This window comes from Coturnix japonica, chromosome 3, assembly GCF_054131305.1.
Source record: "Coturnix japonica strain WE chromosome 3, WE-NBRP24, whole genome shotgun sequence".
Lineage (NCBI taxonomy): Eukaryota > Metazoa > Chordata > Aves > Galliformes > Phasianidae > Coturnix > Coturnix japonica.
The window spans coordinates 8,464,997-8,481,024 of NC_140665.1; the positions used below are offsets into that span (position 1 = coordinate 8,464,997).

The window sequence follows — 16,028 nt, forward strand, 5'->3', positions numbered from 1 at the left end:
GCCAGGCTGTAGCTTTGCAGAGGGTATCTGTGCTGCACATGAGGAAGAAGGAAAAGAAAGGGAATTTAGCAGGGAAATGTGAGGAGGAGCTATTTCACTTCTCCCGGGGCTGTGATAAGAACAGGCAGTGAAAAGCCAAAGCTGTTTCTCTGTCAGCCTTCACTTGGCTGTACCTGATCAACAGTCCAATGCATTACATTCTTTTCTGAGGCTGCTGCTGCTACTGTAGAGATACTGTACCGTACTGCACAGCCTTGACCTTCCACTTTTTGTCCTTCTTGCCAGACTTTTCAGATTAAGGAGAATCTCAATTCCCATCATTGTTTGCAAGTACAAAAGACAAAAAAATATCCCATGTTCATTGCTCTTATTCAAGTTGGAAAGTCCTTTGAAGGAATGTTACCTGAAGACTGGACTTGCGCAGCAGATGCAACATTTTCATTTGCTTCTACTAAAATCACATACTGAGAAACTTCCTCATAGTTCAAATTAATTGCTGTTTTCAGCTGACCACTCTTTGGATCCAATCTAAAATGACCTGAAAGTAAAAGCACGCACTTTTGTTGTTATAATACATATAGCTCTCCTACCTTTTGTATCTCGGTTTCTCTTAGGATGCTTCTGTGGGCCCTCTGCTCTTAAAAATGTGAAGTGCATCTCTACACTGAACAGCAGAGGTGTTATATGATATATGTATATGGTCTTATCCCAGACACACACCTTTAGAAACTTGTAAATGAGCAGCTAACTTGGAAAACAAAATTACAGACCCTCATTGCCTTTGATTTCCAAATTTCCTATTCGTTTTTATTGATTCCTATTTTTTGTGTGGAGTTACCTCACAGCTGCTCAATCTGAAGGACAAATGCCCAAGCAAAGGTGCAAGTGCAAGGAAATGACTAAAAGTGACTGGCAGGGAGGGAGCTACCTGCTAACAAGGACTTCAGTTTTATTTCCTTAGCCTGCAGTTTTTTGTATCTTAACTACCACAGGAACCCATTTAATGGCAGGTAATAACCACCTTGTTAGCCAAAGGTTACCAAACTGTTACACTGAAGAGATCTGCAAGAAATTAATTGCGTATTTATTTATAAATTAAACTAAATGACAATTTTTTATTTTTGATCTCCAACTTCTCAATTAAATTCAGAAGCATCTGCCATACAAAAGACAGGTCAGTCTGATAGCACTTTTAAGTCAGAAATGAAACAGCGCTCACCTTTTTCATTGCCAGATACAATTGTGTAAACAATCGATTTTCCTGAAGTTTCAGCCACAGCAAAAGTGTAAATTGAATGATCCACTCCTGTGTTTTCCAAAACTGAAATGCTAACATAGAAAATAAAAGATAATTCAATTCAGTTTAGCACTGATTAGCTGGGAAGTTTATTCCAGCAGCAGTTGCATTGAAAGGCTTTGAAACTTAAATCCTTAAAATTGCAAGGTCTCCACGCATAATCCTACCTTGGGCCCTTCTAGGTGTTTGTTAGAGCTCAGTGGCCTTCAGAGAGCAGTGTAAAGCCTACTTTTGTAGACCGAAATTTGTTTACCCTTGCATAAAGCCTAAGGAAAGTGGTTTTATTAGCATTCAAGAGGACTTTGTCTGACTTGTATAAGCTGCATGCTAAAGAAATGAAAAGTGATGCCTTGCATCATGCTCCCAGAACTACCAACACAGCAGAACTTCCTGGACTTTTATTTTTACTCCAAACAAATAAATAAATAAAAATAACAAGAAAAAATAAAGGCCTTTCTAGTTTGTGAGACAGAAACACTTGTATAGTTATCTTCAACTTTCAATGTGTGTTCATCTACCTGGTGAATATGTACCAGTTATAAAACTCACCTGATTTTGTTCTCAGAAAACTGAGGAACAAATGGACGGTTATCAATCACATTAAGAGTGATCACAGCAGTACCATTTAAAGATGGAGAACCTTTGTCTTTTGCCATCACTGTTAAATGGATCTCTTCAAGTCTAGACAGGTTTCCAGTTGTTATTATTTTCCCCTCATTCTCATCTTCTATCAAGAAGAATGCACTGAAGTTTAGATCTGGGATAATGGAGTATTCAATAAGGCCATTTTGCCCCTGGCACGAAAGGAACACAATTTTATGTCACTAATGCTTGCAGGACCATGTTAATTCAGAGTTCCTAGTCCCTTAGTACAGACTCACTGAAATCTCAGTATTTCCTTGCTTAAGTTGACAGAATGTCAGTGGCATTTTAACCATATAGGAATAATTAGGACTCATAGGTACTTTATGCTTAAGTTTTAACACAAGAGCCAATGGACAGTCATCAGCATAATGTCGTTGCCTCCCTTCCATTAACTGATGCTTCAAGAGCTATATATATTTATAGCCTTAAGAACACACACTTATATAACAGTGCATTTAGCGAGACTTTAAGTGTGTCATAGTCTTCAGCTCTGTACAAACTTTTAGTCTACTTTAGCTTATACCAAAATGCTACCTCAATAGTTTTGTAATCAAAGTTCATAACTTAGAACATCTGAGTTAGATTTTCAGAAGAGGAGGACACTGATGAGTGAAGATTTTTTTTTTCCTCTAGATTCCCCATGTAACTTGGGACAATACACTTCGGATTCCCTGTCTGTCAAAGTGTGTTCATTTTCCATTGGTGCCATAAAGCTTTGTCCACACTGTCAGATGTATCGAGAACTGTGTTTCTCACAGCTCCGCAGAATCAGGATCAAACCCTGGCACGAGCATCTATTGTCACTATATAATCTGTAGAAGTACGAGAGCCAAGGACTTCACCGCTGAGCCATGCCCCAGAATTCTGACAGGATGCAGAGCTGATCACCAGCCACATCTTAATATGGGAATTTCATTAGGTCTCAGTGCAGGGTTCTCAGTTTGGCAGCTTTCATAAGCATTTTTGTTTTTTATACAAAATAATAGCAAATAGCAAGAAGGGCCTTTTGATTCTTTGCAGCAATATATCATAACTACAGATATTTTAACCAAATTTATGCATGAAATATTAGGAAATCACCTGATATTTATGTTCCACTGTCACTTCTAGATGTTTTGTCTTTTAAGTGACATAATTAGTTTTGATGTTGTCATGGTGATCTGACTGACTGATATATTTCCTGTTACCTGGATACAACCCCAGTGGGTGCAGTACTGGTAGAGTCAGTCAGTCAAACAAAATTACTTTGAGCAATGTAGACAGAATGAGCTGGGATACCACTCTTTAGAGGCATTTGATGAGCATACATTTACATCTTCAACTCAGATACATGTTCTTTAGTTTTCAGAGAATCCTCCATTACAGATAATTTCACTCTCACTAAATTGCTTATGCTCTTGTGTAGTCTTGAAAGACTAGTACAACTCCACACAATAAGGGGGAAAGCTGGGGTGAACACAGCTGAAAAAATATGCCTCAAAATAGGGAGCACATCATTGTTAGAGCAGAAATAACAAAATCCTGACTTCCAATTCCCAACACTGCTAGTAAATTACAATTCACTTTCTGTTACAATACTGTTGGCATTTCATGCCTAAAGAACAAATGAAAATATATTTGGGCTGCAAGTTAAAGCAGTGTCAAAATCAAACATAAGTAGTTACCTGATCCTTGTCAGTAGCATGCACAGTTATGACGTGAGCACCTACTGGATTAATCATGTTTATAGAAGCGGAATAGGAATTCTGAGCAAATACTGGAGCATTATCATTCACATCAATCACTAGAACAGTGACGTTAGTAGTTGCCTAAAAAACAAAATAGTTTAGTGCATCTTAGACTAGAATGTCTTATTTAGCAATATTTTGTTATTATTCGCATACGTAATAAAAAGTATTTGAGTTCAAGAATGCTGCAGTAAAAGAGCAGGTAGCATTTAATTTTGTCATCTTGATATCAGAGATCACAACAAGATTTTAATACAAAAGAGGTAGGAATTCATACTTGCATTGGGGTTCTACTTTTTGGAAGCTTTCAGAATGAGTAAGAAGAGGATTTGTTTAGGAGATTCTGTGTCCTACTTTTGCAACCATTAATGGAAATACAAATTTTGTAGTTCTGTTGATTGTGTAATAAATTTTCAATTAAGAGAAAGAGAGAAGAATTGGAACAACCTACTGAAAACTGCTTTTCCTGCCATGAAAAGTCAACACAGTACTTCTAGTTCTAACTAAAAGCAACAGGCAAGGATTCTTCTTCCCAGCACAGGTTAGTCAGCAAACAGTTTAGTGTCAAATTCTGCCCCACATGATTATAAATTATTTCAATGAATTATGGTAGACAGTGTCCTTCAGAACGGATACTGGTAGCAAAAATCTGACCCTAAACACAATTGTGTGACTAATATATTTTGCAGAATAAATATCTCTGATAAATATTCCTCCCACTATTTCAAATCTACAGTGACTAGAGGTGTCACAGTTCATTACAGCAATACACTTTTACCTGATAGAAAGGGGCAGATTTATTGTTGACCGCATTCACTGTAAGGGTATATTCATTCACGCTTTCATAGTCCGGAGAGTTCTTTATCTTAATGTTCCCAAGTATTGCATCTATTTCAAATATATTTCCTCCACCACCTGAAATACAATCAAAGCAGCATTATCAGTGAATACATCTGAGAAATGTAGCATTTAAAATGGCAGTTAATTATACATTTACTTGCACCTTGAGCTCATGAAAACCATTCTGTAGATGACGTACAAGAAAAACACAAAAGATTGAGTGGATGAACGTTCGAATTGTGAGCCGACAGAATGGGTTAATGAGTTCTACAGATACATCCATCTCACTCATAAAGGTTTTGAGGCACGCTAACGATGATGCACTCCATGACTCCACTGTGCCGTACATCTCTAGAAGGACACTCCTCCAAGCTTGCATATCTGTTTGAGACTAGTGGAGGTTCAGAGGTGTTCCCAAGCTCTTTTGCAGTTCTCTGACCTGTGCGTTTAGTCTCATTCACTTGTTGCAACAGTCAACACTGTGACAAGACAGCGTGCCTACGTGCTAAGTTCTATAAGAAGAGACATAACTAAACTTATTCAGGCTCTAAGGTAGGTGGACTGAGTGGCATGTAGATGTAAAGAGAAATCAAATTTTCACTGCCAAAAGACGTGGCAGTGATTTTTACTGGCTACTCTTGTCCAAAACCACCTCAAAGTCTGTTTGCATATTGGAAATACAAGATCCTAAAAACTATATTCACATTGCTCTTGATGGTATAAACAGCAACAGCAACTTCTAGCGCCTGCAGGCTTTGGACCAGAGGTCTCTGTATCACCATCTTTGTCATGCTGAATGTAGTGGCAAAAGAGGTGCTCTTCTCAGCTGTGATCCCAGCAGCTACCACAGTTAAATGTGATAGGAAGCACAGACCAGAGTTCTCTGCTGCTGTGGTTCACAGTCTGGCACACTGATTTAAGATGAAATTAAGGACGGTATACATTAATAGCTTGTACAGAGATCTGAGTTTCAGAGCAGGCGCTGCCTGTTGTGCTACTTCTACTACAGAGGTAAAGGAGTCCAGCACAAAGGTGAAGACAGCTCTTAAGTGGTCCATGGTAGTGTATCAGTTCCCATCACACTTGTGATGCTTCTAGTAGCTGCGAATTGATCACAGTCAACAAGCAAAAGAGAGGTGTAATTTAACAGCATTTAGAAAAATTGTAGTTTCTACAAAGAAAACTGCTATTCAATAATTTTGAAAGCTATGTGAGCATAAATTATTAAAATAGTAAAGCAGGTGAAAATGAACCTTCTTGGCTTACGTAGGGAAGACTTGGGAGTTAACATATACGAGGCTATTTATGTTTTTAGCAATGTACACAACAACATGACAGTTCTCCCAAAGCAGTAAGAGAACCCCTAGTTACCTGTAAGGCTGTAAAGAATAAAAGCATTGTCTCCTGTGTCTCTGTCCGTTGCTGTGACTTTCCCAACTATGAATCCCACATCCACATTTTCATTTACACTGAATGGAGTCACTGGATTAAATACAGGTGGCCAGTCATTAACATCAGTGATCTTTATGACAACTGTGCAGTAACCCCTTTTCTTCTCAGGGATTCCATCATCTTCAGCATATATTACAACCTATAAGTAATATGATTTTTGGAAATGAAACCATATAAATAGATACTTGCATTACAATTAAAAAATCTGGATGAGTTTTAAACTTCAGGTTATTCTTAGAAATGTAAACTTGAATTCTCAAATCACTTCAGTTTTAAGAAAACAAAAGCAAACCTGGTACTCTGTAGGTTCGTCTTCATAATCAAAGGAGACAGTGGAATAAAGAATTCCAGTTGCTTCATCTATCCGGAATTTTGTTCCATCTCCACTGAGAATGCCATATGTTAGGACACCATTTCTACCCGTATCGTTATCCTGAGCTATCAGGTGGACAATCTCGGTAGCAGGCAAATTCTGTCAATGAAAAACAAATCAATGCTCTCATGGACTTTGGCTAGCTGCAATTTCTTGAAATATGTGAAGGGGGAAACAGACACTGCATACACTGAAGAACAGAACTATTTCCTCAGTCTGTGTCTTTTCTTCAGAAAAAAATATTACCAACACATCAGATGTTGATCTCAAGCATCTGACTTGCTGTTAAGGAATTATTAATAATTAATAATGTCTACTCCTTCGAAACTACAGAGTTCTTATCAACTTTGAAGCCATTTTTTCCTCTCTGAACATTAATTATTCTTTTCAAAATAAATGATCCAATTCTTCCCTTTAAAAATGTTATTTGCATCCAGATTGACAGTAAATATCAGCATTTTAATTTCAAGGCCATTTGAAACCTGATCTAAAGTTATTTGATCCTACTCTACATCCAACCATTCTTTCACTGTAAACATTTCATATAGAAATCAGTTTTTAAGGTTTGGCAATTTGCTTCCAACTCTTCTACATTGAAGTGACGGGGAATGTTAAAAATAAGTATAATATTTAAGTGTAGATTTAGTTAAACATTAGGAATTGACTAGATGTCAAAACCAGTTGTGGTTGTTATGGACAGCGTTTTAAATCAGCCAGTAATCTCAAATGCAATGTATGTGCTCCCTGAAACATAAACCTCATCAGTGTGCTGGATTTTTTTGTTTTTGTTTTTGTTTTTTTAAGTAGCAAGCAGATTAAAGCATAGAAAGAGTTGAAGAGTGAGATGTAGCTTAGATCCTTTTGCATAGTTGTGACTTCCATTGCAGGCCATTGTAACATAATACCAACAGATTGAAATCTAGCTTGCTTTCTGCAACCACTTAGTGGCGAATCATAGCAGATCTGCTTGCATGAGAGAAGTGCACAAACCTAGAGAAGACTTGTTTCTGTTACTTCCATGCAAGAAGCTCTACTGAATCACAGATTTGTAGGGGTTGGAAGGGACCTCCAAAGGTCATCAAGTCCAACCCCTTCAAAGCAGGCTCCCTACAGCAGGTTGCACGGGTAATTGACCAGGCAGGACTTGAATATCTTCAGAGAAGTAGACTCCACAACCTCCCCGGACAGCCTGTTGCAGTGCTCCGTCACCCCCACCATCAAGAAATTCTTCTGCATATTGGTGCAGAACTTCCTATGCTCCAGTTTATGGCCATTTCCCCTTGCCCTGTCCCCAGAGACCACTGAAAAGACATTGTCCATGTCCCTTTGTCTCCCACACTTAAGATATTCATAAACATTAATAAGATCCCCACTCAGTCTTCTTTTCTCAAGGCTCCCTTACAAAAGACTAAATGAGAATCAGATTGTAAACGCACATAAAGATGTTCTGTAAGTGAAATGCAAGATGGGAATGGCTATTTTTTATTCCCGTCATGGAGCCCTTTATTAGTAAAGCATTCACTTTTTCTTCACTACATCCTCACTTCTAGACCATTCTCTATGTATTAGGATTTTCAGGTTGAAATAAACCTTAAAACACTGTACGGCAGAACAGTTCCATGATGTTTACGTATATACTCAACACAAGAGTTCAGTATTTGTTTTCATTACTACTGTGAGGGTTCATTTTTATGACTCAGTTCAGATTATGTTTTCTTACCTCTTCCAGCTCTTTTTCTAATAGAGAGAATGTGAAAACTGGAGGGAAGTCATTTTCATCAATGACTTCCACATGCACGGAGACTTCATTAAATATGCCAGCAGTAGATGAATCTGTTGCTCTCACATTGAAATCGATTGGAAAATCTTCCACTGTTAATTTCTTTCCTGTTCTTATGATACCAGTGGATGGATTGATAATGAAATATCCTATTAAAAACAAGCGAACAAACAGAAGTTATTCTGGTTTTATTAATAAAAACTGAAGATAGAAAGCCTTCAATGTAAGCTATACGTAATTTATACATCTTATCACAGGTTACAGTACTCTTCCAAGAATAAAATAAAATTAAGCATGGATTTGTAAGAATATTAGATAAATCCAGACCTACAGTTAGTAAAAACTTAGAATTAAGTCATTATGAAAACCAATGGGAAGAAGTTCATTGCACCACTTTCTGTTCAGGTGATCTTCACCTTTCTCTGAAAGGGTCAGAGATTATTTGTTCTTGCTTCAGCAAGCAGTTATTTCATTCACTATGAATTCCTGTTGTGACTGAAGATGAAGGAATGCATCTCTGCATTTATCAGAGTCTTGTCAACTTGAGTGGAACCACAGCTTCAAACACTTCGCAGCAAGATCAAATGTAGCCACTTTGCATTTATAAGGCAATATTAGCGCTATAAGCTAAAGGTTAAAAAAAACAACATCAACAATAACAACAACAACACAGCACTAAATACCAATTCACTTTATCCCATATAAGCACATTTTACAGTCATGTTTAAGAAAACGCTGCTGAGTAAGGTGAGGTTTGTTGGTTGGCTCATTTGTACACCAACCAGAAGGCTTTATACTGATTTAAATCATCTCTCTCCAGTCACTGTACCTTTATGCCTGATCAGGTACCACCTGATCTTCATATAGCAGACAAAAATAAATAAATAAATAAAACTTAAGAAAAGCCCATTCAGCCAGTGCAGTCATGTCTGTACCACATGGCTGTAAACTAATCTGGCAAAAAATTCCATCATACTCACACTTGATTCATACTGAATTTACAGATCTGGTTGAGATACACCAAACACTCATGGCTATAGAACTGGGATAAAAGCAAAAAACCACCACAAAACAAACAAAAAAACAAAATATGAAGTGTCTTGCAACAGTACTTCTGTTTAACACAGAATCAAAGAATGGCCCAGGTTGGAAGGGACCTCAAGAATCATGAAGGGCCACAGGCAGAGACATCAACCGTCACATCTAATCCTAGACCCAGCTGCTCAGGTCCCCATCCAATCTGGTCTTGAACACCTCTTGGGGGCAGGGCATCCACAGCCTCTCTGGACAGCTGTTCCAGCACCTCACCACTCTCATAGAAAAGAATTTCTCCCAATATCCAACCCAAATCTTTCCTCCTTTAATATAAAACCATTTTCCTTTGTCCTGCTATTATCTACCCTTTCAAAGAGTTGACTCCCCTCCTGATTATAGGTTCCCTTCAGGTACTGAAAGGCTGCAACGAGGTCACCCTGCAGCCTTCTTTTCTCCAGGCTGAACAAGCCCCATTCCCTCAGCCTGTCTTAAGGCCTGTCTCCAGCCCCCAATCATCTTCATGGCCCTCCTCTGGGCCCTCTCCAACAGCTCTCTGTCTTTCTTTTACTGGAGGCCTCAGACCAGCACACAGTGCTCCAGATGGGGCCTCGGCCAGCTCCTTCAGAACCCTGAGATACATGCCATCTGTCCGCATAGACTTGTACTCATTCAGTAGCATGAAGTGGTCTTGGACTTCCTCTGCCCTTACAGTGGGGTTGGGATTTATTCCTCTGATCCCCACCTGGAGGTTTGGGGATGCAGCATTCATGGAACACATCCTTTTCCTTGTTATTTTATGTGAAGAGCTTACCCTTTTGATCTCCAGACACAATGCTGTATACCACAGGGACATTATACAACACAGCGATCTGTACAACAAATGTATCTGGCAATGTTTTCTCACTCAGAGGTGCAGGCTGGTAGACTGCTTCAGAGAACACTGGGAATGAAATGTTGGTGGGAGCTACTGTTACTGACACCTGCAGAGAAGAAGACATGACCACAGATGTTACACAACAGAAATCTGGAACTTTTTCAGTAAGAAAAAGCCTAGGATTACTCCATGCTGGGTTTGACACCCTAGTACCTGTACATTAATGAAAGTTGTTTAAAAAAAAAAAAAAAAGTAATAATAATAAAAATAGAACAGCTGGTGATTTCACCAGTTTAGTTTCAGTTTATCTTTTTCCTAAATACAGAGTAGAATTCCAGCTGTTCATATATAGTTGCTCACATTTTCAAGTGAATTTTTTTGGCTTAACAGCTCTCAAAAAGATAATTTGTAATAGATGATTCCACTGTAGTTTGCACAGTCAGAACAAGGATGGATATAATTGATGTTATGAAAAACTGTGCCAGGCTGTAAATAACGCCACTAGTCCACAAAAATACAGACAGTTTCATTCTAAATGTCAGTCAGCAGCTGTACAGTGCCTTGAAGAACAATGGCCAATGGCTCATAATTGCTTTAAGGTTCTGTTGAATATAATCTTTATCCTTATGCATTTCTACTATTTTTATTTTTTTTTAATTTTGCTGATCTCTGATATGTAGTGGCAAAAGATCACAGGCAGCAAAAAAAATATCGTTGTGTAAAAAAATATATTTTTTTATTTATCATATTTGTTTCTCACTTTTCATTTTAAAATGCATTTATTTCTCATACCACGAGAAAGTAAACAGGGATGCCTTATTTGCTGTCTCCTGTTCATTATACCACATATTTCCACCATGTTCCTCCTAACTGTCCCACTTTTGACCTTGCACAGAGGTTTCCATTCCTCTAAACTTCTTCCCCAAAGTCCAGAACCTCTGTCTTTCTTGCATCTTTTCTGAAGAGGAATGATCAAAACAGTGCAAAACAGATAATGTATCAAGCAACTGCTAGAGCAGCATAACTTTTTAAATGCTATAATAGCATACCCTGTTTCCTGAAATATGCATGCAATGCTGACATTCCAACTCCTCTTTGCACACTTTTATCTCCTTAATACCTGTTACCTGTAGTTACACTCAGTTTAGAATAAAGCAGCATGGTGAATAAACTCTGTAAGTAGACACTATAAGAAGTAAGAATATATATATATATTCTTATATATATATATATATAAAATAAATATATAGACTATAAGAAGTAAGAACATATAGAGAATATAAAGTACCTTTACAGAATTTGAAAGTGGTGGCAGACCTGAATCCGTAGCAGTAACTGTCAAGGAATAATACAGGGGAAGAGCCTGTTTGTTTAAGTCTCTTGTTAGTGTGAGTACTCCTGAGGTACTGGAAAGATTAAAGAGGCCTTCTGAGTTCCCATCTGAAGAGGGAAAAAACAAGTATTGGATAAGTTCAACAGAGCCAGCAGAGACCAGTGACAGAATTATATGCCCAAGACTGGGGAGACTTGAGTTGAAAACCTGCTTTGTGCATTACCTGAAACACATACAGATGATGTATGAAGTCTCCCCTAATACTGCATTTGAGCTGGAAGGCCCTTGTCAAGCCCCTAGTCCAATCTCTCACTCAAAGCAAGATCTTGAATGAAATCAGTATGTTGCTTAGGACTTTGACTAGTCTAGTGATGAAAACCTCCAAGGGTGGCTTCTCAGGCCAGTTTATTCCAGAGCTCAGTTAACTACATAGAGAACTTTTTTTCCCCTCATACATTCAGAGATGAGCTTTTTTCCCCTCAAGTTACAATGACAGTCAGAAACTTTTGTTTCAACAAAAGATAACTAATTCTTATGTCATGAATTCCTCACCTCAGTGAGGAGTTTAGCTCCATTTTCTCTGTAATCTTTTCTTACGTATAAGAAGAAAGACCCACGATCCAGTTTTTCATTAACTGCTAGTACTTGTTAGATTCTTTGAACCTTGTCTCCAGTCACAAAGGCCTGGAATACGTTATCAGTCTCATGGTGCTGTGAGCTGACCATGTTAGGCATTGAGTCTTCCAGGTACTTGCTTAAAGATTACAATGCATACTTACTGCATGACAGCTATAGGGACCATATAGACCATATAGAAATGGTAGATGCAATTATGTGGTATAGCTGTTGGAGCTCCGATATACTACCACGTGTCAGTACCACCCAAATGTGCCTGCTGTATCCAGCTTTTCATTAGGATTCACATTCAAGGCAATGCTGTAAGTGAAGCCTAAAATTCCAATTACTTCTTTAGGACAAGAGTATCCTTCTTTGTTTCTATAGTAAACGTTCACTGGAAGCCATTATTCTGATCAGTTTTTTTTATAATACTACAATATAATCTCTCTTAAAAAAAAAGTCAGCTTTATGCATAAATACTTTAAAACATTTGTCTCACACTCATTTCTATCAATTTTGAATGTACTTGTCCAAGATGCAGTTTTGTTGTACTTTTCAGGTTATTAATTCCACACAAACAGTTAATGGTTTGGTAGTGCACAAGTATCCTAGTAATAAACATGAAGTTTTTCCTAACATACCTGTAATATTGTAGAAAATGCCTTCATCATAACCTTTACTTTCATCTTTTGCATCAATATCTACCACCAATGTGCCAGCTGTAGAATTGTCTAGAAGGATCTGGAAATACGAAGGTTTATCAAATATGGGTCCTTCTTCGTTGACATCTTCCACGATAACTAAGAAAACAAGGTCCACATCTGAGTGTAAATGTGAATTTCACTGAAGAATATACAGGCTATTGCTTCATCTCATTTAAGTCTCCACAGTTCCTCTGTACCAAGTTTAAATTCTTTCAATATAAACAAAACAGCAGCTTTGTTTTCTTAACTTCAAAACAGCTACCCTTTGTGGGTTAAATTCTTTACTGTTCAGAAAATACTTTCCTCCCAATGACTTCACTTCCAGCTAGCATGTTGTCACTACTGTCTGTCATGAATATTTCCATCTCATAATTTCCTTGCACTCCTTTTTTGTTCTCTCTCATCTCTGGCTTTGACTGAAATAAGGTTGGTAAATTTTGTGTTGGTACATGACCTGTCACAGTACAACAATAGAGTATAACTGAAGCAGGCCCTACAGTAGTATAAATAACACAGAAAAAACATTCTGTGACGAGGATCAGTACTTCCAGTCATACAAAACCTAGGGCTGGACAAAGAGGCAACTTCACAGACATCTTCTTCTGTAAAATCTTCATGTAATATAGTTTGGGAGGGCGGGGAGGTAGGGAGAGGGGAAAATGGCTGTTTTGTTGTTTGGTTGCTGCTTTTGTATTTAATCAAAGTAGAATTATTTTAACAATATTTTCACAACTCTTAAAATGAAACATTTTTCACCAGTAAAGTAGTAGGCTGTCAGTAAACACATAAAGAGGATGATTGTGAAAATATTTTCAATCAAACTGTCAAATAGTTATGCTAAAAATTACACAGAAAATTTGTGAGGAAATTGAAGCAAAGAATGTCAACATGTATAAAAAAAACCTTTCTGACAAAGCCATTAAATATTTTTTTGAGAAAAATTTCATCTGTCCATAATTAAAAGGTCACAATTATTTATAATAATCTACTTTAGCTGAATATATTAATACTGAGGACTACCTCTGTGCCTTAAAATCACATATGCTGAAAGAGAAATTAAGGAAAACATTCTGTAATAAAATAGAGCTACCTGTAATGTTTGCTGTGTCTTGGAGATGTGGCTCGCCAGGATTGAAAGCTTTCAGTATAAGTGTATAATGGGCACAGCTTTCATAGTCCAGAGGTTGCACTGTTGAAATATTTCCAGAAATTTCCCCAACATGAAAGGAAGTATCTCCAATAATAGTGTAACGAATAATGGCATTGTACCCAATGTCTTCATCTGTAGCTGTTGCACTCAAAATCTAAATAGGAAAAAAAAAAAAAAAGCAAACACTGACATCAGAATGAGAAGAGAATGGCAAAGCATATGCACTAGTATCTATCTGTATCATGTTTACTGTCTGAATCACTCACAAAACCATTAATTGCACTGCTAAAATACTGACACAGCATATAGCAGGACAGGTAACAGATGTCATAATCCAGGGTGTTACCCCTTTCCTTGATTTGTGCCAGTCATTACTTCACATTCACAAGGCAAATGTGGAGCCAGAAATTGATATACTAAGGGAAAATAGAACACCTTAAGAACAAGAGGATACTGGGTAGGTGACCTAGCAAGGCTTACAGCAGGATGCCTGTAGGTCCTCTGAAAAACAGACCTGTACCAGCACCACCACTGGGGTAGAAGGGGCACGAAGAGAACTTAAGGGAGATCCAGTGGAATGGGCACTCCATTGTCATATAAAATGAATACACTGATTTTACAGACTCCATACACTCAACAGGCATTCACCAATGCACAGTCATCGTAGCACCACTTCCAAGTTTGCATAAGGAACACTACTACAGAAGAACACTCTTAATGCCACTTACCACGTGTGGAGGATCATTCTCTTTCACAGTCACTGAGTACAACTTCTGGGAGAGCACAGGTGGGTTGTCATTCACATCTTCTACAGCAATGCTTAGAGCTAAAGTTGCAGATAGCGGTGGTTTGCCAGAGTCAGTGGCCTGTGAAGAAACAAGTTGATATTAAATACAGCACTACACGGATATAAACTTATTTCAAAATAAAAATTCTGAAAGGAATCTTTGTCTCTGAAAACTTCCTGCTGGGTCAGTTATCACTAAGTTATGTTGGTTTAACTCTGTGCTTGCTGACCTGAATACCTTCAAAGAGCTTCTTGCTTTGCTCAATAATTTAATCAGTTGTAAAGGTCTCCTTAAAACACACTCAGGCAATATGGCAGGTGCTAGAACAGCCACTCGTATGTGCAGACCTTAACTTGATTAATAGCAGAAGATAAACTGAATAAATGCTTACAAAGTATATGTAAAAATGTAAAGTTTGACCCGAGTACTTTTTTTTAATATAAATCTCAGATATTTAATGTCTAAATACAACATTATACATTTCGAAGAGTGGATAAAAGTGAGAGGAACGGACAAAGCTGGACTGGCAGTACAGTACAAGAAATATAGCTGTGACTGTTGTACAGTCTAAAACAAGTTCATGAATGCTTTGCAGATTTGACAGCAAGATACCATGCGTCTATGATCTTTAGGATCTGAAGTTCTTGGGTCATTTATTCAACAGTAACAATTTACACGGCAGAAAAGAAAGTTCTCAGTAAAAAAATAACATAAGAAATACTGAATGAATTCTGATGGAATTCATGAAGACTGAGATTTTTTTTCTTGCGTGTCTATCAGTTTTATCTTGAGAATTTTGCAAACTTGCAACAGATTTCTCAACTTACTATTATTTTCAGCTCATAATTGTCCATCATTTCTCTGTCTAAGGATGTTCTTGTCATTAGCTTGCCTGTGGTAGTATTAATATGGAATGTTCCAGAAAAATCATCTTGCAAAGAATAGCTTATAAATGCATTATCTCCTACATCCAGATCAGTAGCAGAAAATGTTCCCAAATCTAGAGGAGCTGCATTCTCAGGAAGAGATAGTTTTGTTTGAATCGCTTTTGAGAAAACTGGAGGATTGTCGTTGATGTCATTTACTCTCACGGTTACCTGTATTTAAAAACAAACATGCAAAGTTGAAACTTGAAAGTTGTAGAAACAGTATCCAAAGGAGAACATTTTCATTTCAGTCTACAAAAGTTTACTGAGAAATTAAACAAACAAACAAACCCCACCAATAACAAACAGGGTTCCTAACTTCAGCATTTGAACATTTTCACAACCTCAGCATCTCAGCATTTATTTAATTTATTTTAATCCTCAACTGTAACAAGTAAGATAAATGATACTTTAACCAGAAGAAATGAGCAAAACTAATAATTTGGGGGCTTTTTGGCAAAACTATGCACAGGTTCAGTTCAGTGT

The 16,028-nt window shown here is 37.6% G+C and overlaps 1 protein-coding gene across 5 annotated transcripts in view; it reads right to left on the reverse strand.

The window, feature by feature from the left end:
* Positions 1-16,028, reverse strand: part of LOC107310795 (protocadherin Fat 4-like) — a 42,682-nt gene that overhangs the window by 6,204 nt on the left and 20,450 nt on the right. For all 5 annotated transcript variants that reach the window (XM_015856778.3, XM_085541000.1, XM_015856776.3 and 2 more), the window contains exons 23-36: positions 15,444-15,713; positions 14,557-14,694; positions 13,769-13,982; positions 12,616-12,774; positions 11,312-11,463; positions 9,961-10,129; positions 8,055-8,263; positions 6,254-6,433; positions 5,881-6,100; positions 4,448-4,584; positions 3,607-3,750; positions 1,847-2,091; positions 1,220-1,329; positions 404-538 (exon numbers count right to left, since the gene is read on the reverse strand). In XM_015856778.3, the coding sequence (XP_015712264.2) occupies positions 404-538; positions 1,220-1,329; positions 1,847-2,091; positions 3,607-3,750; positions 4,448-4,584; positions 5,881-6,100; positions 6,254-6,433; positions 8,055-8,263; positions 9,961-10,129; positions 11,312-11,463; positions 12,616-12,774; positions 13,769-13,982; positions 14,557-14,694; positions 15,444-15,713 (2,482 nt within the window). The remainder of the gene's footprint in view (positions 1-403; positions 539-1,219; positions 1,330-1,846; positions 2,092-3,606; positions 3,751-4,447; positions 4,585-5,880; positions 6,101-6,253; positions 6,434-8,054; positions 8,264-9,960; positions 10,130-11,311; positions 11,464-12,615; positions 12,775-13,768; positions 13,983-14,556; positions 14,695-15,443; positions 15,714-16,028) is intronic.